Below are 23,964 nucleotides of genomic sequence, written 5' to 3'. Positions count from 1 at the left end.
GTTATACAGAAATAATGGCATTAATCATCAGTAGCTGTTGTGCAGTAGCATACAAGTTCTTTGAACACAGAATTATCTTTCAATAACTGCACCAAAACTGGAAAGAAACTGTGACATTCTCAAAATATTTAAATTGATGCACTAATGTTATATTCTTAATTTGGGATATGTTACTTAGGTTTTGAAATCCTGCAGTGAATATTTGACAATATATATATGATCAGTGTTTTCATTAGTGCTGTAATCATGCCTACCATGCGCAAAGAGACCCTGCAGTCTACACAAGTTTAAAGTACAGTCATTCATTTGCTAGTATACAATAAAGAGAACTAATGAGCTACTATGCTAAGCATTGCATCAGCCTGATACAATGCCTGAAGAGTCTTTGCTGACCAAGCAGGCATTAGGCAGGCAGAGAAGGGGTGCCTTCCATCACTTTTTGTACTACACTGACTGTACATTGATCGTTCTCATCCTGAGTCCTTGAGCTATTATTACAATCCCATCTCAGCAGTCCTGCCTCTGTCTGAAACCTTACTTATGGTGCATGGCTCTACTCTACATTTTCTCACAGCTCTGTAGTTTTCTCCAGACTCTTAGCCAAGATTATGCAGCTGGGTCAAATCAGAGCTCAGCCTTGGGTCACTGCTGCTGAATCCCAGCGTGGGAAGAGGAGAAGGTTAGGGCATTACAGGTGGCTGGAAAGTAGTCTGGAGATGGGTTTCATCAATAAGTTAAAGATCAGGTTGGGGAGCTTTCAGATTCACAAATCTTTTTAAACTGGGTCTATATTCCAAACTGAACATCAGCTGAGTGCATATGAACCATGCACAATATATAGCTTTGACATAAATATCATAGTATACATGCATATACATATACTACATACCTACATAATAATGATAAGTAGAGTAAACATGAAGTGGTGAGGTTTATCCTCTGTAAAGATCAGTTGATCATCTTGGTTTTGCTCAAAAGCAAAAAGCCGACTTGTAAGATAAGGGAGGCTAAAACCCTCACCCCCAAGGTCCCCGAATTGTAAGTTGAATACATCATGTTTCTTATAGTTCTAACCAAAATGAATTACTAGTTATTATATATTCAGGATGTGATCCAAAGCCTAACAAAATTGAAAAGACAGACAGCAGTGAGCTGTGGTTTGGAGGCTGAGAATCTATTTCTTTCATCCTTAATTGATTGAACAGTACCCAAAGTTATGTACTGTTGTACATTGTGAATTCAATGGGAAGACAGGCTTTTAGACTTTTAATTTAATGTATCATTATGGACATTTCAATATTAATGAATTTCAGATTTTTAATTTTTAATTTTTTTTCCCCCTTTCAGGCAAGCCCTGCCCCTATAATTGTCAACACAGACACCTTGGACACTATTCCTTATGTAAGTATTAATTTTTTTGTTAATATATAGAATTTGTCTATTTTCCTACAGAAATTCTATTCAATATTGCATAGAAGTTATAAAGAAATCTTACAATTGATCATGTCTTTTACAGCTACACAGTTAATTCTTTTCTAGAAGAAGAAATCAGGAATGATAATTGCAGTTAGGTGAATTCATAGCATATTATATACACATAATTTGTAGTTTAGACTAACACATAAACTGTAACTTACAAAACCTGGCTTTTCTTTGAAAAAAAATTGTGATTTCATTAAGTCTTTCCTCCTTACCAGTAGCATAAAATATGAATATTTCCTTTTAGAGCAGCATGCACCCTCCTAGCTTATTAAGATACCCAGATGCACACTGTAATATGAAAATGGTGCAAGCAGCTCTTTATTTGTCTGTCTACATTCCTGTTGTAGGTGAAAGCTGTTCATGATAAATAACAGCACAAACTAGATGACTTCATGTTTTCTAATTAATGTCTTTTCATTTTTATGACTTCTAGAAAAAAAAAGCTTTACCCTAAAATGCATGTTTTTATTAGAGTTAAAAAAAAAAATCTGCTTTTCTACAAGCATTTGATATCATTGTCCTTTTAGACTGTAAAAGCAACTATAGTTGAAGATAAAGGACAAAGTGAATATGTAATAGAGTAACAGGCTTAAATGATCGGAGGCAAGAAAAGCAAGTAGTACAAAGCTAACTAGCCAGTATCTAATCTTTCTCCTTGTGTCCTCTTAGTTATCTTTTTTAAAGCTCCTAATTAATGTCTCTCATCTGTCGTGTTTTGTCCACATCTGTTTCTTATTAAACCAATGCATAAGCCCAATTATTTATCCACCTACACCAATCATATTGCTGGGTTTTGTCTTTTAGAAGGTTATTGATGAGGAGTTTAATAGGGGTTGTCCTGGCCAGCTTGTTTGTTTCTGACAATTTGTAACAGTTAGAAATTATTGTGCAGAACACATGTAAAGATCACAGCCAAGAGCAATTTAGAATGACACTGCTGTAAGGCAGAAAAGAACTAAATTCCTTGTTGGGAATTTCAACCATTGGGAAGGGTGGAAAAGTTAAATTAAATTTCTCTGTTCATGAATTTGCATTCATCTTTTTTAAAAGGCTATCATTTCTAAGTCTCGGTTTTCCTTTCTAACATCAGAACAATCTGCTATGGTCTCACTTTCAGTAGGTCTGGCTTTTCTTCTGTTTTAACAAGACATTTTACACTTATGTTCTCTAGATCTACCAAGAGGGACATTGTGAGCCCCAGTTCTCATTTCCAGAACTAGACCTGTGCCCAGGATACTCTGCAGATACAGTGTTATCATAAATACAGATGCAATTACACTAGTGACAAGATGTTCAATCAATATGATTTATTCCCATAACACAGTCTATCAATACTTAGACACTTTTATACCACTCTTACACTAGTGTTCCTTTCTCTTAAAAAAAAAAAAAAAAAAGGACAAATGACCAAACACATTCAAGAGAAATATGGACAGTAGACTGAAAAGTGCCTGTGGGCTGTTTCAGTCTCCAACACATGATGTGAAGTAGATCAATAAACAGAAGGTGCTTGTTGTAAAAATAGACAATTCTGAATTAGTCACCTTGCTCTTACCCAGTGCTTGGGAAGAGTTATGTCCCTTAGATAGGGGACACAGCAGTGCTACAAAAGAGGGACTTGTTTAAACTAACCAATAAAAAATGTGAAGGTGAAGTGTATTTGCTGACACATAGTGTCCCAGAAGACATGGGGTCTTTGCTTTACAAATAGGCATTTCTTTCTGATCACGATTTATATGCTTGAACATTCTCCAAAATGAGACAGACAGACAAACATGGATAAATGACTTCTTCCTCCAACCTAATAATTGGGAGAGTGGGATGGGAGACCTGTGTTTCCCTTCTTGCTCCCAGGACTAGTTCAGATTAGTTTGGTTTTGTTTCGTTTGATGGTATTTCCTCTGCTAGGAAGGTGCTGTAGTCACTGGGCCAGATACATATTTGCTGGTGTGTGCATCCTCTCCTGGCCCAAAGAACCTTTCAAAAAGAGGTTTACAGACAGCATGTGGTGGGTTGACTCTGGCCAATAGCCAAACACTCTTCTCACTCCCCTCTCCTGTGGATCAGGTAGAAAATAGAAGGAAGGCAAGAAGTGTTGTATATTGAGATAATGACAGTTAAATAGGTAAAACAAAAGCTGCACATGCAGGCAAAGCAAAATACAGAGGTCATTTACTACTTCCCATCAGCAGGCAGATGTTTATCCATTTCCTAGAAAGCAAGGCTTCATTACGTGTTAACAGTTACTTGGGAGAGACAAAAGCCATAACCATGAATTGTCTCCCCTTCCTCCTCCTTTCCTTGAGCTTTTATTACTGAGCAGGATTTCATATGGTATGGAATATCTCTTTGGTCATTTGGGGTTAGCTGTCCTGGCTGGGTCTCCTCCCAACCCTTTACCCACCCCCAGCCAACTCGCTGTTGGGGGAGGAAGGGCAAAATGGGAAAGAGAGAAAGCTTTGATGCTGTGCAAGCTCTGTTCAGCAATAGCTAAAACGTTGGTGCGTTACCAACATTGTTTCAGCCACAAATCGAACCACTGAGTCATATGGGCTACTATGAAGAAAATTAACTCCGCTCCAGCCAGACCTAGCACAGCCTATAATAACACTGTGTGGGGCCTACAACACAGCCTATAACACTGGGGTGTTAGAGGGGCTTTGCCTCTCTCTTAAATATTTGGAAGGGCAGAGGAAAATCTTCCCAGTCTGGGTGAGCTAAGTGTATGATAATGCAGCCATCATCATATGGTTTATTTTACAGGAAATAAAATTTAGCAGATATGACCTAAAATATTTTTCCGGACAGGTCAGTTCAGAGAGATAATAGAAAGATTTAATTATTATTTTGAAACTTGAACATGAGTCAAGCATCTGCCTTTTCAGCACTGTCAGGACTTCCAGACATGCCTGGAGGAAGACTGTAAATGCCTAGGAACATCTCTGGTGAATGTTTAAGTATCCTTAGATTTAGCTAGCTAGTTATTAAAGCTTCTGAAAGATATTGTTCTTTTTTAGTTACCACAAAAAAAATCTAACACTATAGGGACAAATTATTTTATGGATCAGAGAATCCAAGTTAAATTATGATATTTTCTGTCCAAAGCTAAAGTAGTCATGCTGTAGGTGGGCACAGAGTAGCCAGTCCTCTCTCAACTGTAGCATGCCTAAAACACCCAGTAGTGCTGATCTTCGGGGCTAGAGTCACCTTAGATCCCTGCTATTCAGCTCCTGTTGTCAAGCCTCAGAGCACACTTGGAGTCCAGGAAGACTCCTATGGGAGGAACAGGCAGAAATTTTTACATCTTACCAATTGGACCAGGTTTCCTATGATTACATTCTTTTTCTCATATCCTGTTTTTCTCTAGTCTTAGATGCTTGTCCTTTAATTCTTTCATTTGAATGTGCATTCCACAAAGCTGAGTGCCATTTCTAAATTAACTTGTTAAAGTTAAAAGGCAAGTGGATATATGATACATCTCACAAAAATTTTTTACCTATTGGGTTTTGATTTCTGACTGCTGGCATTTTTTAAGATGCTTTTCATGGCAGCTGGTTAATGCTGTCCACTCATGTTTTTGCAAAAAAAAAAAAGCTGCTTTAAAAAAATAAAACAATATATATTTTTTCTTTTATTAAAATCTATTTTTCTTAAATAATTGTAATTTTAATTGTATTTACCATAATGAAGTTAAGTAATCCATTTTATGTCATGTAAAAATTATTTTCAAATTTTAAACACTGGAATAAGCATGGATTTGCAAATTTTGGTGAATCAAGGTGGTCTTACTTTTCTCTGACATTACCAGCCACAAGTGATAGCCTGATAGATCCCTAAATACGGTCAGGCTATTTTTAGTGTTGTTACATACCAGATGGAGACTTCTTATGATTTCGTTTAGCTGTTGGCTCAGCAGCACAAGAAACCTGTCTCATTGTTTTGTTTTAAGCAATATAACTTCAATGCATTTCCATTTTGGGAACAGCTCTGCTTATCCTCTCTGCCATCTTCCTCCAAAAATTCCTCAGTGTTTTCAGAGGGAGAGGGGCCTCACAGCAGTGATTACCATTTTCAAAGCATTTTCAATGTAACGTTTCCACTAGTCCACCAGAGAGAAATTTGCTTTTCACAGTTGGTATACAACTGGTAAACTGCGTGATTTGTTTCATTAATATCCTAATGATTTAAATTCATGTAATTAAACCTTTTGGTATTGTTGACATTCTTCAAACCTTTCAACTCAACAGTTTAGAAAAAGAAATCATCCTGTGAGGGACTGTTTTTCATCAGTATGCTTTTCTTAAATGAGATAAAAGAAAAGGCCTTATTCTATTATACTGTATGTTATTCCTTGTAATTTGAGACTGCAGTGAATAACAGAAGAAACAGTTAATTAGCTTTGTTTCTAGGTTCAGTGGCTTGAAAACTTTGGCTTGCCAAGCTTTGGACATGGGAATAAATTTGATAGGAAGCTTCGATGGTACAAAACGAATTATTCTGTGGCATTTTAAGCACAATTAAACATTTGTGGGTGTTTGTTTGTTCTCTATTCTTTGGCTGTAAATTTTAGATCTTTTTGTATAATGAGAAGCATTAATTTAATAACATATGAATCATCTCAGTTTCTCTGTTGCACAGAATAAGCCTTATTTATTTCTTTTTTAGTTCCCAAAACGCTGTATAGTTAAGTTAAAAGTAGCTGCAAGGTTGGCTTTGCTGCATCCCTTTCAGAAATTGATGGGAACTTTCTTATTAATTTTATGATGGAAATTCAGTTTCCTTTCATCTTAACTAAACATTAATATAAGTTCACTCAGGTACCATGGTTGTTCCCTTCCTCCCCGTGCCTTGTCACAGTGATAAATTCTAAGGAATATGTACCCTCTTCTCCTTTTGGTCCCAATAAATTCCTTGTATTTCTTCAGTTTCCCATTGTTCTTCCAAATTATTATTATTATTTTGTTGTTGTTGTTATTATTATTACTATTATTATTACAAGTTCTTTTATTACGGGTTTGCTTTGCTAATTGTGCCGCCTATGCTGAGTTCTGTGCAGATACACTCAAGTTGTTTCTTAAAGAAGTGATGTTCAAACTACCTAGGTTATATTTTTGTGAGCTGTAATCAAATCTTTGGATTGTTTTACACATGCCTGAGCATGGCCATGCAGATGGCTGTGCAGCTGTTTTGGTGCATCCCTGCTTAGTGATACTGGGAGCTCAGACCCTTTCTGGAGCATGGTCATTGCTCTGTGACAGGTCCTGTGCAGGCAAGTGTGGCACCATTTTGGTGAGACGGTGCCAAAATGGGGAGCTTAGGAAAATTTTCCACTTTGTCCTCTGTCATTCCAGTCAGCCAGTGCACCTGGCTTTAGCACATTAGAAGGAGGTACATAAAGGCTTAAACAAAGGCTGCAAAGAAAAATAAATGCTTCCTATTCTGGCAGTAAAAAGACTGGGTAACACCTGCAAATTTCTAAAAGACAGTCAGTACTCTCAATGTTTTTGTTGGATAATATGAATGTAGGCACAGCCTAGACCTAAATAAGTAAATTGGAGGAGGGAGGTGGCCTTATATATTTCTACAATAAAGCACAAGTCATGTGGCATTACATAATGAATATTAAATGTCATATATAACTGTGACATGAGCAAATTTTTGAAGACAGTGGTAATGAAGGAAGACAGTGGTAGTAGAGGAGTAAAAAGAAATTCTTGTCTAAAAGGGTAAGATCTGAATTTTCACAGAAGTAGGGAGCTCTTGATGTTGGGATTTTTTAATTAATGAGTGTATTAAAATATATAAAAATATAGACATATAAGTGTATATATATCTATTTTCCCACTGACTTCTCTTCAGAATAAATTCATTGCTTCTTTCTTAATTAGTTTGCTTGCACATCTTATTATCTCAAATGACTCTTATGTTTTCCAGATTGTTAAACACCAGTTTTGTTTGTTTGTTGTTTATACTTATCTTTCAGTCTGTCAGTTAATGTGGATTACAATGGAAGGCTAAATCTGGTAGAGCTCTGTGATAGTTTTTAAAAGCTGCATTGGCTTGGCTTCTCTGTTTTGGCCCTTGAATTGTATCACAGCAATTGTTTGCGCTGCCAATCACTGCTGTGTTCTCCATGTCATTGTTTCTGCAGTGGGATAAGAGATTTTTCTTTTATAATAGCATATTGACAAAATTGATTTAAATTGTGTTTATAAAATATTTTGAGATCATTAGTGAAAAAGGTGTTACATAACACAAGACTAATGAAATAACATAAACCAACTCCCCTTAAATATGCAAAAATAGAAAATAGAAAAGTCTTCATCCTGCCATCTGATGACTTCAATGGATTTTAGTATAATAGATAGCAGAAAAATGTGTTGTTGATGTCCAAAACCCAAAGCAAAAGTACAGAATGGATCTTACGGTTCTCATTTATTTTGCCTCTATTTCATATCTTTTTTTTCTACCTATATTTCAGACCTTTTCTTTTAAAATATACTGTCTTAGAAAGAAACGTGTTTACAAAAGGGGCCAAGTGATTTTGAAGTTAAAAAGTAATTGTTTTTACTGGATTTCTCTTTTAAATTCTGGATGCAATTTTGAATATTTAAGTCTCATCAAAGACAAAATTTTTAACTAGGGGAAAAAACAACTCTTTAAAGTAAAATAACTTCAAGATTTGGGGGGATTTCTTTTATTTTCCTCAAGAATGAGCACTACTTTGCATATTTGAGTGCTATGTATCATATTACATTAAAAAAAAAAAACAAAAAAAAAAACAGAAAAAACCCTTCATTGTGTCTGGATGTAGATAGAAATATCAACATCCTGTCAACCCAAAAGTAAAAGCATCCCTTGGTCACGTATCTAATTACTCTTTCACACTTCTATTCTGCAAAATTATAATGCTTTCCATTTTCAATTGCCTGTGAATAACCCTGGCCTTTAGATTCAATCAAGAAGTTCTTTCTATAGACGTTAGACTGAAACATTGCCATTAGCAGACTGGGAGAGAGGAGCCTATTGAACTGTAAAGAGAGCACATCATATACTTGTCTGTGCCCCTCTGCTTCAGGTGGACATGGCATAGAAAATGTGTAATGCCTCATACTTTTTGGATTTGGACTACTTAGAGTGCATGTTTTTTTAGCATTTTAGTCCAGATCATGGGTATGAGAAGCAAATTCCCTACATTTACCAGTCTTTAGTTCACACACTGGAGCTTATAAAGCAGACTTTCTGTCAAAAAAAATAAACTCCACAACAGGCTTCTGGATACCCTCTACCCACTATCAGGCAGTCAGTCCTTTGGGTGACACTGAAATAAACCCCCTGAAAGAGGTACCATCTTTTGCTTTTGCAAACTCTGTTCCTGTTGGGCCGCTCTTCATATCCTTGTAGCCGCTACTGTGGGGAAGCCAGCAAGGCACTGCTCTATCAGTAATTTTTATCACTCTCAGAAAAATCATATATACTCTTGGGGGGGGTGGGGGGGGTGTACATACCCCTCCCCTACGCTCAGCGATAGTTCTTTTTTAATTAATCCAAGATAATTTGTCCATGAGATTGGTTTGCGCTGCAGAATACAGAGTATTTTGGTTAGAGTTGTTTGAAGCACTTGGAGATTTGAGTCAGCCTAGAATTGCACGGCCAAAACTTACCTGAATTAAATGTAGTCTGAATTTGTTTTTGTCTTGCTGTCCCTGGCCTTGAATTAGCTTTTGCTTTTGTGTCATTTTTGATATATTACACTACAGACCCACAGTATAACATTACTGGATTTTGTAGCAGTAAGCTAAAATCAGTAGGGTCTGTGAGTTTGCAAGGATCCAGTGGTTAACATAACCTCTTGAAAGTATGCTTTTATAGTGCAATTGAAGGTCTTCAGCCATCAAACCCACTGTCTTGCATAAATGTTTCTGTTCATTTTAGGTTTTATTCTTTTGCATAAAAGGCTTAATTGGGATACATATTTAAGAAGTTGATAAAGCTCTTCAAGTACACAAGACTATTTTTGCACAATAGCTTTATTCTGAATTACTTTGTCATGAAGCCACAGTTCTGAACTGAACTGGGAAACAGAAAGAGTACAAGTCAATAATTACGTATCTATAGACTTCATTTCTTTTTTTATCCAAGACAATGGCACTTGTAGGTAGATTTCACTGTATTAGAAAAATGTAGAACTTAACTGAAAGCTGTTTTCAAAAGCGAAAGAAGAGAGCACAGATGTCATTATCTTAATAGTTTTAATTATACAAAAAGAAGAAAGATCTTTCCTGTTCCGTAAGACTTCATTTTGGAGGACTTCAGACATCAGTTAGGCAAAATTTAGAGTGTTGTTATCAGAGACAGACATACTCCTTTGACCCTGGATAACCTAAGAAGGAAAGAGAAAGCAACTGCTCTGTACTGAGGAGAAAACTAGTTTTGATGAAAAGTGGAAAACAAAAATACTGGTTTCATGTCTTACTGGAGATGGGAGGGCTTAATTTCTATGAAGCTTCAGTCATTTAAAATGAGATATATCTGAAATTTATTTTACGAGAACCCTTCTTTGTAATTTTAAAGATATTTATTTTTCATGTCTAGAATTGATTGGTGTTTTGCTTGCAAATGACCTCTTAAAAGTTCAGCCAAGGCAAGTTTGTTGTTATCCTGGCAGTACTTAATGCAACATTAGTAATAACATTGGACAGAAAAGATTTCCTTCCCTTATAATATTTTATGGGTTGCTCTTAATATTACCCACTGCAGTTTCTATAGAAGGGTTTTTCACATTATTTGTGTTAACTTTTTAAAAATTTTAGAATAGCGTCAGTGTGTTTTTACTCTTTTCCTATAGCAATATAAATAAATCTGAATAAACACCATTTTGCTTTAATAAAAAGGCAAAATTAACCGTTTTAATTCCCTCTCCTTTCCCCCCATTGTTAGCCAGGGATTAGCTGATCCATGCTGTAAAACTAACACACCTTCACCACAGTTTCAGGAAATGTTCTGAAGCTAAGTCCCTACTGTTGCAAGTTGTGAGTGTTGACTGTTTTGGAATGTGACCCATTTCTAATCCACATTTTACATAATAAAAACCCATGCTACTATTAATGCAGTGATCTGGCGAATCAGCCTCAATGGTAAATTATATTTTTAATCAGTGTTTAGATGACCTAGCTTTCTACATATAGTAGCAAACCCAAATATACCACATATATCTGTTTTCCTGATCTTAAAAATCCCAGCTCTCATAATTTTCTATAGAAGATTGACTTAGTTTGAGGCTAATAGAAAGTAAAGATGCCTACATGAGATAAATTTCCACTTTGTGGAAATTAATAATAAATAGAAATTACAACTGAAGTGCTTTTTTTTGTATCTTGCATTAACATATTCAATCAGCTGTCGAGTAATTTGTGCCTGTAAATTGTTCTGCATAAAGATGGTAATAGTTTAAAAACTTCGTATTCTTTTTAGCCATAAATTATTTGTGCTGAATATGTGATGGTTTATGTTAGCTAGGCAGAAAACTTCACTTTAGTGGATTTTGGCAAGTGTGATTGTTTCATTCTTTACACAGCTTAATTGGGCAGTAGTGTGGTCATAACAAAATTAATCCTGTATAATATCCAAATTCAGGACTTAAACTTTGGAAAGGTGATGGAAAGGTGAGCATGGCACACAGGGTTTATCTTGAAACTATTGAGCTATAATAGTTTTTCAAGTAATGTGCAGCGTACAAGGTTCATTAATCACTCTGATTTCACCATCATCTTTCTCTCTAGTAGAAGCAGATTGCGGTTATATTAACAGTGCTCTTTCTTACTCTATAAATTGTAAAAGTCTCCCAACTGTCCATGTGACCTCTTGTTATTCCCCCAGAGGAGGACAAACATAATAACATAATTTGCAGCTGGTGCTTTCAATACTGTTTCATTTCTTTTTAGAGGCATTGTGTATTACTTTGAAGTTTGTTTGTAAAATAGGTCAGAGAAGTGTTCCTCTCTCGTTCTCCAGGCATTTGATTTTCATGTAGAAGGACACAAATATATTGTAGTTTATAGAACATTTTTTCATATATCTTGCCATTGTTGAGAGATGTCAATCTTTCTTTCAAAACAGGGACCAATCTCCAGAAGCCATTCTCATGACTTAAGGAGATTGATCTCATCAATAAAGGCAGGTTGGTCTCTAGTAAGGACTGGGTACCCCTGTTTCAATTACATATCTCAATGAACTTTATCTCTATATACAGACCTATGGGAGGAATATAAATGATACTTGATTTTCTACCCAATTCTTGAATTCCACGTCTTTTTGATTTTTGGCTGTACCTAAAACCTAGTTAATTTACATTTTGTAGGCATCCCTCTGCTTTACCAAAGTTAAAGCTTTAACATGGTATATAGTTTGCCATCCTATACACTTTGAGAGCAGTTTCTTATTTCCAGGTCTATTTCTAGCCATTGTTCTTTCCTTGCCAATTCTTAGTGAAGAATGACTCAAAAAGATTATGAGAATAGCTTTCCCTGTCACATTTTTTAATCTTTCTATTTTGGTGAAAATAGGAGGTATGTGGCAATGAACATGAGCCTGCAAAGTTAAACAATTTTTTTTCTCATTGTGTTGTAGTCCGTGGTAGCAAAAAATACTATATTTGCAATACACGTGCCTGAATTATTACAAGATGTTAGAGGGTTGCTAAGTTTGGTAGAGGCGAGGCTGCTGCAGCTCACTGCAACATGCTACAATGTCCAACCAGTAGCAAGGCTGAGCCTGTATTCACAGTAAGCACATACATGAACAGGACACGTATACATGTATACACATGGCTGAACAGAACAACATAGATGCAATCAGCACTCACACAAACAAAAGCACCACCAATGGCCTCACTGTGTCCCTCTCCCCCATTAGTATGTATATATACAGTATGAAAACTGCCAGTAGCTGGATTTAGATACTTGGTCAACTCAGTAGAGCTGGCCCTAGATCCTTGCTGTCCCAGATGCTGGCACCTGGGTGTGCAAGCCCTTGAGGCTGCAACCCCTCTCCAGCTGCTGGTACAGACCCCTTTGCACACACTAACAGGTGCACGCACGCACAAATACACACACACAGAGTGAACAGAGCACTCTTCACCCAAGAAAATAGGTAGAAATGGAGTTTAATAGAAGACATGACAGATGATGCTCAGCAAGCGCAGGGCACAGACAGGGGAGTGCACTGACCAGTCTTGTTTACATGTGACTGGCCTCTTTGATCTCCTTACCCCTCTGTTTTCCCATGATTCTTCCTCTCCAAACCACCTTTATCCCTCCTTTTTCCACACCTTTGGTTCCTTCCCTAAGAATCTCATAAGTCTCGTTACAATGCTAAGATGCTCCTTCCCTGCATCCCACAATGCATCCCACCCCTATAGGCAGTGATACCCTCCCCAGTCTGTAAGGTGCTCTCCAGTTGACCCATGGTGCTGGGTGTCACCCTTAGCCCAGGGGCTGAGGCTTCCCTGGGAGGGGACAGGTCTGATGAGGTTCCCTCACCTGCCCTGGTGCCTCTGTGCTTGTGTGTGTGTGCACACCTTTGATGGGCTGATGGCTCCTGCGATGAGCCTGGCAGCAGCCAGGCAGGCTGGTTTTTGGGCTCCTTCACCTGCCACGGACCCTCTGCATTCATTTCTGGGGGTGCAGGTGAGCTTTTATCACATACCTTAACACAACAGATTCCAAATATGGGATGAGGTAGAAGAAAACATAATCCAGACAGAGAACACATCTGTGGAGCAGATATGTTAGAGCGTGTACAGTGTAGTAAAGCCCAGGAATGCCTGTTTAGTGGCCTTGTGGATAGTGGAGAATTTGATGTCCAGGAGATCTATTATACACAAATCTACCTATGATGATCACTGACCACTGACTTTATTACATACTGGTAAGATAAGAACTAGAATATTTTCCAAACCTCTGCTGCCAAATAGTTTAGAGTTTAGATGTGGAAATCATAGGTTTCATTGTGTCAGGAAACCTAGGGAGAACATACTAAAGATACTTCATACATAAATCATGCTCTACTTCTGAAAAGAGATGATGCAATACTTGACATTTTAAAGTGGTATTGCATAACATTAAACACTTTCAGAGTATTTCTGTGTTGCAGTTGTGCATTTTAGTGGATCAAAAATATCCTTAGAATGTATTTTCTGGCATAGGTTTTTTTCTCCAACACTGCTTTCTTAATCTGAGGGAGCTTATTGCGCAGTGCAAGCTTTTTGTGCTTGTTTTAAAGAGCATTAAGTGTCAGCATTTTTCTCAAGCTATCTTCTGGCTTTTTCCTTAGCGCTTCAGTAAAGCGTCTCTGCTGTTGTATGCAGTACTTCATAGATAACGTTAAAATTCTATATTTTTTAATTTTTTAAATACTGAGGCAATATATAGAAATTATTTCAAAAGCAACATCTGGGTGATTTTTCCCTCTCTCCTTAGATTTAAGTTGAAGAAATTTTTATGAAAAACTGAAATTTCTCTCAAACTGATGCAAAACAGTTTTTGCGACGAAGTGAGCTGAGAAGCGTTTGGAACAATTTGCTGAATTTTGGCGAGGTTTACATTATGACTGGGGATGATCAGTTGTGCTGTATTAGCTGCTTTTCAGGGTGTGCACTGTTAATCCCTGTGAACAACGGTTACATCAATTTTCTTTCCCTAAGCTTGTGAGGAGGAGCAGAAAACCACTTTAATTTTGTCTCAGCAGTTCAGATTGTCTGGTTTTTTTCTGCAGCAAAATTAATTGGGCATGAGGGAGCTATTCTGCTATGCTTCTAGTTGTATAGTGTAGAGGACTGTGGCTTCCTGCCCATACATACACTAAAGAGTCTTCCAAGATTTTAAGAGAAATAGTGAACCTTTCTGCTGCTATAAAAATACTTGTAAAGCAAGTGATTCATGCATAAAAATCTTGTCCTGTGGAATACATTAATACTTGTTTATAAATGTACATGTACTTTATTTATGTGAATATTCCTTATTACTCATTTTTATTATTTGTACAAGTATTTTCTTTACCTTTTCAGGTCTGCTCCCTCCTGCAGGTGTAAGTGCATCCACAGATGAATAAATGTAACATTGGTTACACTAGTAAAAGCCCAGTGACACCAATGGGACTGCACCATTGTTACTGAAAGTACAGTTTAGCCTTCAGGACTTGTGCTAGAGTTAACACACGAGAAGAAAAGAACCTAAAATAATTCATTGATTGTGGTTTTTTCATAGGCAATGGGGTGAGGGAGCAGGGAAGGTAGTATTAATTCTCAAAGATAAACAAAGGTACTGGGAGACAATTTTAGGCACAAAAGTATGAGTCAGAGTTTGTTGTCATTTAACAAATTGCAAGAGATTAGATTATGCTGGTTGTATATTTATTTATTGAGGAAATGGGGCATGCCCATTATGAACATTATATATTGTCATTGTTTAACCCCAGCCAGCAACTAAGCACCACACAGCCGCTCACTCACTCCCTGCAAACCAGTGGGATGGGGAGAGAATTGGAAAAAAGTAAAACCTGTGGGTTGAGATAAGAACAGTTTAATAGATCAGAAAGGAAGAAACCAATAATGATAACAATAATAAAATTACAATAATAATAATAATAAAAGAATTTGAATATACAAAACAAGTGATGCACAATGCAATTGCTCACCACTCACTGACCAATGCCCAGTTAGTTCCCAAGCAGCGATCCCCCCCCAGGCCAACTGCCCCCAGTTTATATACTGGGCAAGACATCCCATGGTATGGAATACCCCTCTGGCCAGTTTGGGTCAGCTGTCCTGGCTGTGTCCCCTCCCAACTTCTTGTGCTCCTCCAGTCTTCTTGCTGGCTGGGCATGAGAAAATGAAAAATCATTGGCTTAGTCTAAACACTAATTAGCAACAACTAAAACTATCAGTGTGTTATCAACATTCTTCTCATATTGAATCCAAGACATAACACTATACCAGCTACTAGTAAGAAAATTAACTTTATCCCAGCCAAAACCAGGACATGCATATTTCATTATGATTGCTATGTAAACATGTCACAGGTATCAAAGAATGCAGTAAATTATTGCTGTTCTTTCCCTGCCTAAAATTTTGCCAGTTAGTATGCTATTGATTTCTCCCTAAAACTGAGAGAAAATTTTATGTTGAATGTTTAAATGAATCAAACTTAACCCACAGTTTATGTATTCATTTCTGCCTTTTAAGCACTCTACACAAACCAATCTTTTCAATAAAATTGTGCAAATTACAGTATTCAACATTATTAAAATAACCTTTTAAGTCCCAAGTTTCAAGTACTTCATAAGCTTTGTTGATGAAATAAGGTCAATCAAGCAACAGCAATTTTCCATTTTTATATATCTTGTGCATAGAATGAAATACTACACAGGAAAATAATTTCTAGAAATGTATGAACTGTTCAGACTGTTGAAAAGTTTGATGGATTTTCTTCTAAAACTGAAATGGACCAGAGATAGAGGAACCTGACAAACTGAGAGTTTATAATAACTCATATGTTAGAGTGTCAGCAATGGCAGAAGCACAGAAGAAAATGAAAGGCAGAGTGACTGTGAACTTCTGAAGCGGTATAGTAAATTACCTGAATTGCACAAGAAAGAATGTAATTTTGTGGAAAGAAATGACTGTATCCAGTTCTCTGGAATGCACCATTTCAAATTCCTGCATTATAAATTTAAGATACAAAAATGTAAGGAATTTTACAAAATTATTTTTTTAAGATGTAAATCCTGAAAGTCTAAAGTGTCTCTATATAGTCAGTGGGCAGACACAGGTTCCTCAAATTGCAGTTCCATCTGAAGACTAAGGCACATGGCATAAATCACCCCCTTTTGATTCCTGTCTCCAGTGACTGTTAAAAAAAAACCTGGATAACTGCTTAACTTAGATTTCTACCTGTTAGATAGCTAATATGATGGTATATGAATTTCTTTTCGTGTAAGAGAGAAGATTGTAAGTACAAAAGCTGAAATTTGCATTCTTCTTTCGTTGATACTAATTTTGTACAACTTGCAAGTACTAGCCTAAACAGAATTCACGCATGGATGTCATTTCATTTCCATTTACTGTGAACTCCATTTGAAATCGTGATCTTTGCTTTGATATGCTCCATGGATTATGCTGGAGTTTTGTGGTGGGTCTGCATTAGATATATTGAGTGCTTACACTTACAAACATATAGGCACTTTTTTTCTGTGGTCTATATGACCAACATCAGAATATGGACAAAACAAAGAATATTAAGGAAAAATTGATGGCTCACGTTGTAAAGAACAGAGTATTATCACATAACATGTAAGCCACATAAAGTAACAAGAATACCTAGGAAGAAAGTATCAAGGTATATAGTTTTTGTACTGTAAAAAGTGTCAGATCTATAGAGCTAAACAGCTAAAAAAAAAAAATATCTAAATTGTTGCTGAATAGGAAAAAAAATTGTGAGGAGTGAGAGCAGCAAGTAGGGGAAACCAGAAGAGAATCCCTTATTTGGACGAGATTTTGAAACTATGGTTAAGCAGGTGAAGAACATTAGTGAAAGGAATCAAGGTACATGAAGTGTATGAGTGACTTAATGGGAATTATGGGAGAAGATTATGTTAAAAGTTTAGTTGGAAGAGATGAGAAGGTGAAAAGCTAATCATGAATAATCCTTTGGATTAAGTGGGATTAGGTAAAGTATATTTAATTCAGTACGTATGTGGGTGCATCTGTGTGAGGAAAAAAAAGAACAGATTTGGAGGTAATAGGAAGGAAGAAACAAGCGAAAAACATGAAAAGAATGAAAATCAGAGAAAACAGTGGAGGCTGAGATAGAGACATGGGAAGTTGTGATTAGTGTTAGGGGATGGTGATACACAAGCGGTACAGAAAACATGATTTTTTTCTGAACAAGATTTGAGAAATTAGGTAGGGTAAGATAAAATCAGGAATTCAGAAATCAACCAGAGAAGAGTGATAATAGTTAATTGCTAAATGGATATTGAAAACAAGAAAACCCAGGGTAACAGTGAGGGAGGAAACAAGAGAGGAAAGGTTGACTATGGCACAAAAACAGTGAAGAAGAAGGCTGAATAAAAATTAAGGCCAGGAGAAGGATATAGGAGACATCTAAGAAGAAAAGAATGAGTGAAAAAACCACCCTTTGAGCAGGGTACAAATTGATCATGGCTGTGCTGCAGATATTTACGTGTGTTGACCAAGAGACGGATTTGGCTTCTTGGAGGTCTGCTAATTGTGCGTTGAGAGAGACACCTTCCTTCCCTACAGGATGTACAATGACTGGTGGTCCAGTGCTGTGCAGGCATCTGTGGAAGGATCCACAAATCAGCTGCACATATACTGTAAGACCTAAAGTATCAATTTCTTTCAAAACCATATGGTCTTTCACTTTTAATTCTTCACACCAGAACAGTTGTATTATGATGAGAAAGTTTTAGGTTATGGTAAATTTTCATTCAAAGAGCTTAACATATTGTCCTCATTTTCTAAAGGAAATAGAGGTGAAAAGAAGGAAGTGGGCTTAGTTATACAATGTAATTAAAAATAAATGTGGTGTATCTTGTATAAAAAGCCCATAAATGCACTCACTCAGATAAAGAAGAGTAGCATGAAAAACTTTCTGGCAGCCTCTTTAGGACAGTTTGACAACACAAAATTATCATATTTGAAATCAAAGAACACAGGGGACTGTTTTCTGTATGTTTATATGCAGTGAGAAAGGAAACTTTTAATGCTTCTGGAAAACAATATCAAAAGGACATCAGCAGGTTTCCTTTGACAATTAATGAAGAAATAACATAGGTCTGGAAATGGCAAAGAGCTAAATGAGGATCACTCTTTGGTCGTGCTGATAAAACAGAAATCATGAAGGGCTACTTAAATCTTATACTCCTTAAATTACCCAAATGGTCTTGTTGTTTCTGAAATGTAAAATGGACTGTCTTAATTATGCACCAAATTGGAAATTTTTTAAAGCACAAATATATTCAGGGTTACTTGTACAACAAAAATTTGGTAGTCTTGTATTCTGGTGAGGTTTGTGTGGTTAGGCAACTGGTGGAACCATACAGCCAAAAGAATAAAATTTGCATGTTGAGTGAAAATCAGTGGCTGGGTAGTTATCTTCCTATACATATGATAATAAAAGTAGAAGAAGCAGTCTTCTTTCTTGAAGACAGCTGAAACCCAATACCCTGTTAAATATAATTAAAATGGGTTTTGTTTGTAGTAAAAGTCTACAGATGTAATTTTTAGGCAAAGCAATCTCTTCTTGAAAATAAGACTAAGCATAACAAACAGCTCTAATGACATAAATTCCATTAGAAAGAATAGGTGCAGTGGTTTTGAAATATTACAGTTGTATAAATTCTAAGTCTTTTGATGCCATTGTTGCCACTATCATAATACAGTTCTTATTAAAATTCATGCCATGACATCTTTATCTTATTGAGTGGGTGGATGCAGTTGTAGATGTGTAGAAGTCTAGCAAGAAAGAATTAGGCAATGCTTACTTGTTTGAGTGTAAACAGGTCTACCAAATCAAATAATTGCAGAAGTATAAAAAGAGTATCAAATTATTATTATGAGAAAAAAAACGTATCTATAAAAGTCTTAACACTTGACAAAGTATGTGAAAATGAAAAACCCAACAGAATGTTTTTCTCAAGGATTTTAGGAATCTATCATAATCTGTAGAATTGATTTTCATTAAGGGACTACTTCAGCTGCTTATGTCATCCTTAAACTGCATTAAACAAGAGAAACTTCCTGGAAAGTCAGAGTAAAATTCTTCACGTAAAGGAATAAACAAATCTGAGTTTGTCAGGTCCTTACTTTGATGTTCTATGTGCTGGGCTTTATTTCAGGTTTTTCACAAAATAGTATATAAAAAACTCTTTTTACCTGTTCCTTTTCTCATTTTCCTGAAAGAGGCATCTGAAGATAAGTGAACTCTAGTAGTGATTAGAGCTTTACCAGGAAATCTCTCTTGAATGCTGCAGTCTACATAGTAGCATACATTACGTCTCTTCCTTAAAGACATTTTCTTGTCAAAAGTTTGGGAGAGTCCTCCAATATAACAGGTGCAGCTGTAAATGAAAAGCAACTGCTACCTCACCTTTGCAAGGAGGTGCTTTAAACATTGGGACTTTATTGGATTATGGTAATTTTTTCTACAGGGACTGTAAGTTCATCACACTCCAGATCATGAACATATGTAAGTTAGGAGACTGAGAAGCCTTCTTGTATCAGAAGTGTATGTTGGTGATGCTGTTCCTGAACAGGGGCCTGTTACTGTCACAGGAGTTGTTGAGCACTCTCTCCGAAGATGGGACATCAGTGTCCTGAATCAGAGGGGGAAGCCAACAACAATGTATCTTGGCTTTGAGCTTTTGGAGAAGAGGAGAGACTCAGTTGTTCCTTGTGGACATCCTAACCGGTTGGGCTTGTGGAGCAGGTGCTGGATAAGATGCCGTGCATGTACTACCAGTTACAGGTGCAGACAAGCCCAAAAAAGCAATCGGAAAAGCTGCTGAACCAGAGATCTGGCCTTTCACTGGCGTATAATTATGAAAGACATACAGCATCCCTTAAGCAGAACTTTGTTACCAGTCTATAGTTAGGAGTAATGCAGAGAAAACAGATTTAAGGCAAGTGCTCACCAAACTTTACACATCGCTTTTAGACTCTGTTTGTATGTAGTGAAAGGAAACCTCAGGGGCACGATTCATCTAACCTACCTGAGATTTCTAGTGTAGGATGAAATTAATTAAGACCTAGAAGTGCCTGTTTCTTCTCACTGAGTATAAAGAGAGCTAGATGACTACCTCACATTTCAGCATTATAAATATCAAAATTTAGCTAAGATTAAAGATTTCTGTTGTATCAGCCTTGCAATCCTGAAAGATGGGAAAGAATATTCCCAAACTGACTTGGAAATGCTGATGATTTCTTTGACTGTGGAGGAGAAGAGAAAACCATATGAAAATGTTTGGAATTTTTCATAGTTATCCAAAATCATACAGGCCATGGTCAATTTTGCTGTGTGTTCTTGCTGCAATCTGCTATAAAAGCAGAATTCAGAAAACTCATGTAAAGAGAGACATAGGAACAGGTTCCCACTACTTGCAAGAAATGGAAGTTGCAGGTTCAGACAGCTTGTTTAGGTGCTTTGTCAGGCCAGAGACTGTCAAGTTAAAATGGACAAAAACAGAGGGTATGTCCATATGCTGCTAAATGAGAAAACCGACAAGTCAGTTCCAGCGCTGGAGCCATGATTCTCCTCCTGCTTAACTGTTGGCTCACTCCTTGGCTATTTGTTTCCAGCAGGCTCCAGACAGAAACAGCCTTAAGCACTGAGACTTGGCTGAAAATTGACTCTAATTTAGCAGCGTAGGTGCAGCCAGAGAGTCTAAATATGAAATAAAATGGTGCTAGCAATGAATGGAGTGCATACATCATCATTCCACCTGCCTCAGGTAGGTGCAATATCTTATTAGATCCTTTACGAAATAACTGCATTGGTCTTCTGAGCAACCAGCAAGAAAAACAGGGCAGTAAACTGCATATGTAGATATATATGCTTAAATAACAAAAGGAGTTGGATCAAGATCAGCTTTTTAATTCATAACATCCCTGCTGCTATGGAACCTGATAATGGATCTCTGCTGCAATTAATGGCGATTTGAACTGAAGACCTTTTTGGAATTGTGACTGTGGATGATAAAAGAAAACCCTCAGATGATCATAATCAAGATTATTGTTTGTGTGCAAATTCAAATTGAGTATTCAGCTTGTGTTTTCTCCTTTCATCTTTATACAGAGGTTGCTCACTTCTCATGTCCCTCTTTTCCCCATTTTACTGCACTAACGAGTTTTTAATGCAAAGGAAAAGTGATTATAAGCAGTGAAGCAAAGACAGCTTTATAGAGCAAGACCGAGGAATTGAAGACATAGATCAGAGCTATCCACCAACCTAAGATAAAAGGGAAGTTCATGAAAACAGAGACATATAGATAGCTTTGATTTCATTATCATTAGACAAGAAAGGATGAAAAATGGAATAGCTGTAAAGCTGTTCATATCTAGTATGGTGCCTATATTAATAAAAGAGTCTTTGCAGAAATCATTAAAGTGATAACATACAACAGGAAAATATTCTATAGTAAAATTTTTGTTCATATCTGGTTTTAGTGTAGTGTAATGTGATTACCAGATTGTAATAATGTAAAAAAAAACAAATATTATGTATGTATTAAATATTTTATTAATTGATGCTGTGTTTTTGTTTCATTGTTAAGCATGGGTTGGTGGTTTGGGCTTTTCTCCCTCTCCCTGTTTCCTTTTGAATGCAGATTCTGGGGATTCTATTTCTATTACTGATTTCATGGTTTATCAGATCTTGAATTGCAGACAAATTAAATAGTTGGTGGCTTTTATAGGAAGATTTTGTTTGGTAGATACATGTACCTAGTTATAATATTCACAAGAGAACTACCTAATTACACTTGAAAGGTGCTTGACTAAATAAAGAATGATTTGTGTAGTTTTTTCTGATTGCAGTTAGAAGGCTAATAGAGAAAATTAGCAGCTGGGAGTGGGGAGGAGTAATAAATGTTCTTGTTCTGAGAAATAACAAATTTGTTCCCCTAAGATTAGGTCAATCCTAATGCTTCACTTCAGTTTTGCTCTTACAAGTTGTTGTGGGGTTTTTTTTTCGTTAAGTATAAATTCAGTAAAACACTAAAGCAGAACTATTTTCCAGGAAATATCCTATCAACACAAAACCAAAAATGGCATGATTCATGGGCAATATCTATTATTTTTTATTAATCAATATTTTCTGGCCAAATCAAAAAATTACTGACTAGCTGTAGCTAAGGGACACTTTGAAATTCTTCTGAGATTTTAATAATAGAAGTATTTTCATTACAGTTTACTTACAATATAGTCAACTTCTGTAGCTTTCTCAGATGTGGTACTCTACCCATTTAAGAAATGAGGAAACTAGAAAAGGGTTGTTAAGTGAGTTGCCTAGAGGGACAGAGAAAATCGTGTCAGACTGGAACAAGGTTTCAGAATACTGCTTAAATCGGTGTCATGTCTTCAGCTGATAGATTTCTTGTCCAGTGCAATCCATTTTGGTGCTCTACATTTTGTAGCTTAATTTATTTTGACACTGAAACTCAGTGCAAGAATTGCATTAACATTCTGTGCCTTTTTGCCATTCAGCTGTCTATTACAAAGGTCCTCTGTCATGTTCTTGCCCTAGGTTAATATAGTAAACAAGATGTATTTCAGTATATGTATCAGTGAGTGATTTTTACATAAGTACTATGAATTTCCTGTCTGGTTTTGTATTGCGAAGTATATTCGAGCTCGTAAGGCAATGATCAATTAATCTTTCTTCCATTTGTGAGAGTAACTTTTAGAAACATGTCTTCTATTTTTGACAGGAAACTATTACCTTGGAAACTATAGAAACATTTGCACAAAGTCCATGAACACGCTGTATCAAATATCAGTCATATTATGTAAGCGACTTAGTTATCCATTTTCAGTGTTTTATATACTGAACTTTTACTGTTTTCAAGTTTGTAGGCTTGATTACATACCATTCAAGACAAAGGGGAGCTAAGTAGTCTGTAATTTAGATAGCCTCACCTATATGTTAGAAAAATGTGTTTCAGTAAACTGGTCATACTGCAGTATCTGTATGGTATGCCTACCAAACTACCTTCCATGTGCATTTAAGGAATTTTCTTATTTTCTTTTCCTTAGGTCAATGGAACAGAAATTGAATATGAATTTGAAGAAATTACTTTGGAGAGAGTAAGTATAATTTATTCTTCTCTTGTAGGAAAAAAATATAATCTGTAATAAAAATAATGCAATTACTTATAAGATTAAAAATGTTTAAGAATAAAATTGTTTACATGCTGAATAAAGATGTCCAATCTTTATTCTAAACTATGAAAATGTGAGTGATGCAGCAGGATAAGCCGTTCATGTTTTTAAGAAGCTTCAGGTGTAGCTATTTGCAGACCAGTATCCAGAATGCTTTTCTTCCCTGTAACTATGTCACTGCTCAACTAGGCGTTTGATTATTGGGAAGAGCCTGTGTGACTTGGTACCTCCCTTTTAGCTTGTCAACTGGAATTGTGGTGTTTTTTCTCTTTTAACCTCCTTGATTTCCTTGTATGTGTGTATAACAGAAGACATAATTTTATAATACTTTAAAAAAAAAAAACCTGCAAATTGTTTTTAATGTCCAAGTGACTATATAAGAGCTATAGACCATATCTATGTGCAAAGGGTATGTTTATGCAAGTCTGAATTACATGAGCTATAATCAGGGCTGGCAGTGAAGGCTTTGTTGGTAGTGTGGTTTAAAAGTAGCACAAAAAAAGAGGGAGAGATTTAAAATTTGT

The 23,964-nt window shown here is 36.3% G+C and overlaps 1 protein-coding gene across 24 annotated transcripts in view; it reads left to right on the top strand.

Moving 5' to 3' along the window:
* DLG2 (discs large MAGUK scaffold protein 2) overlaps positions 1-23,964 on the top strand; it is a 1,018,327-nt gene that overhangs the window by 600,316 nt on the left and 394,047 nt on the right. For all 24 annotated transcript variants that reach the window (XM_049823421.1, XM_049823420.1, XM_049823428.1 and 21 more), the window contains 2 exons: positions 1,348-1,401; positions 23,315-23,365. In XM_049823421.1, coding sequence (XP_049679378.1) covers positions 1,348-1,401; positions 23,315-23,365 — 105 coding nt within the window. The remainder of the gene's footprint in view (positions 1-1,347; positions 1,402-23,314; positions 23,366-23,964) is intronic.

The sequence above is a fragment of the Accipiter gentilis genome, chromosome 19, assembly GCF_929443795.1.
Source record: "Accipiter gentilis chromosome 19, bAccGen1.1, whole genome shotgun sequence".
NCBI classification, from domain to species: domain Eukaryota; kingdom Metazoa; phylum Chordata; class Aves; order Accipitriformes; family Accipitridae; genus Astur; species Astur gentilis.
Note: the sequence above shows the minus strand (reverse complement) of the source record. Positions and strands in the feature narration are given on the sequence as shown.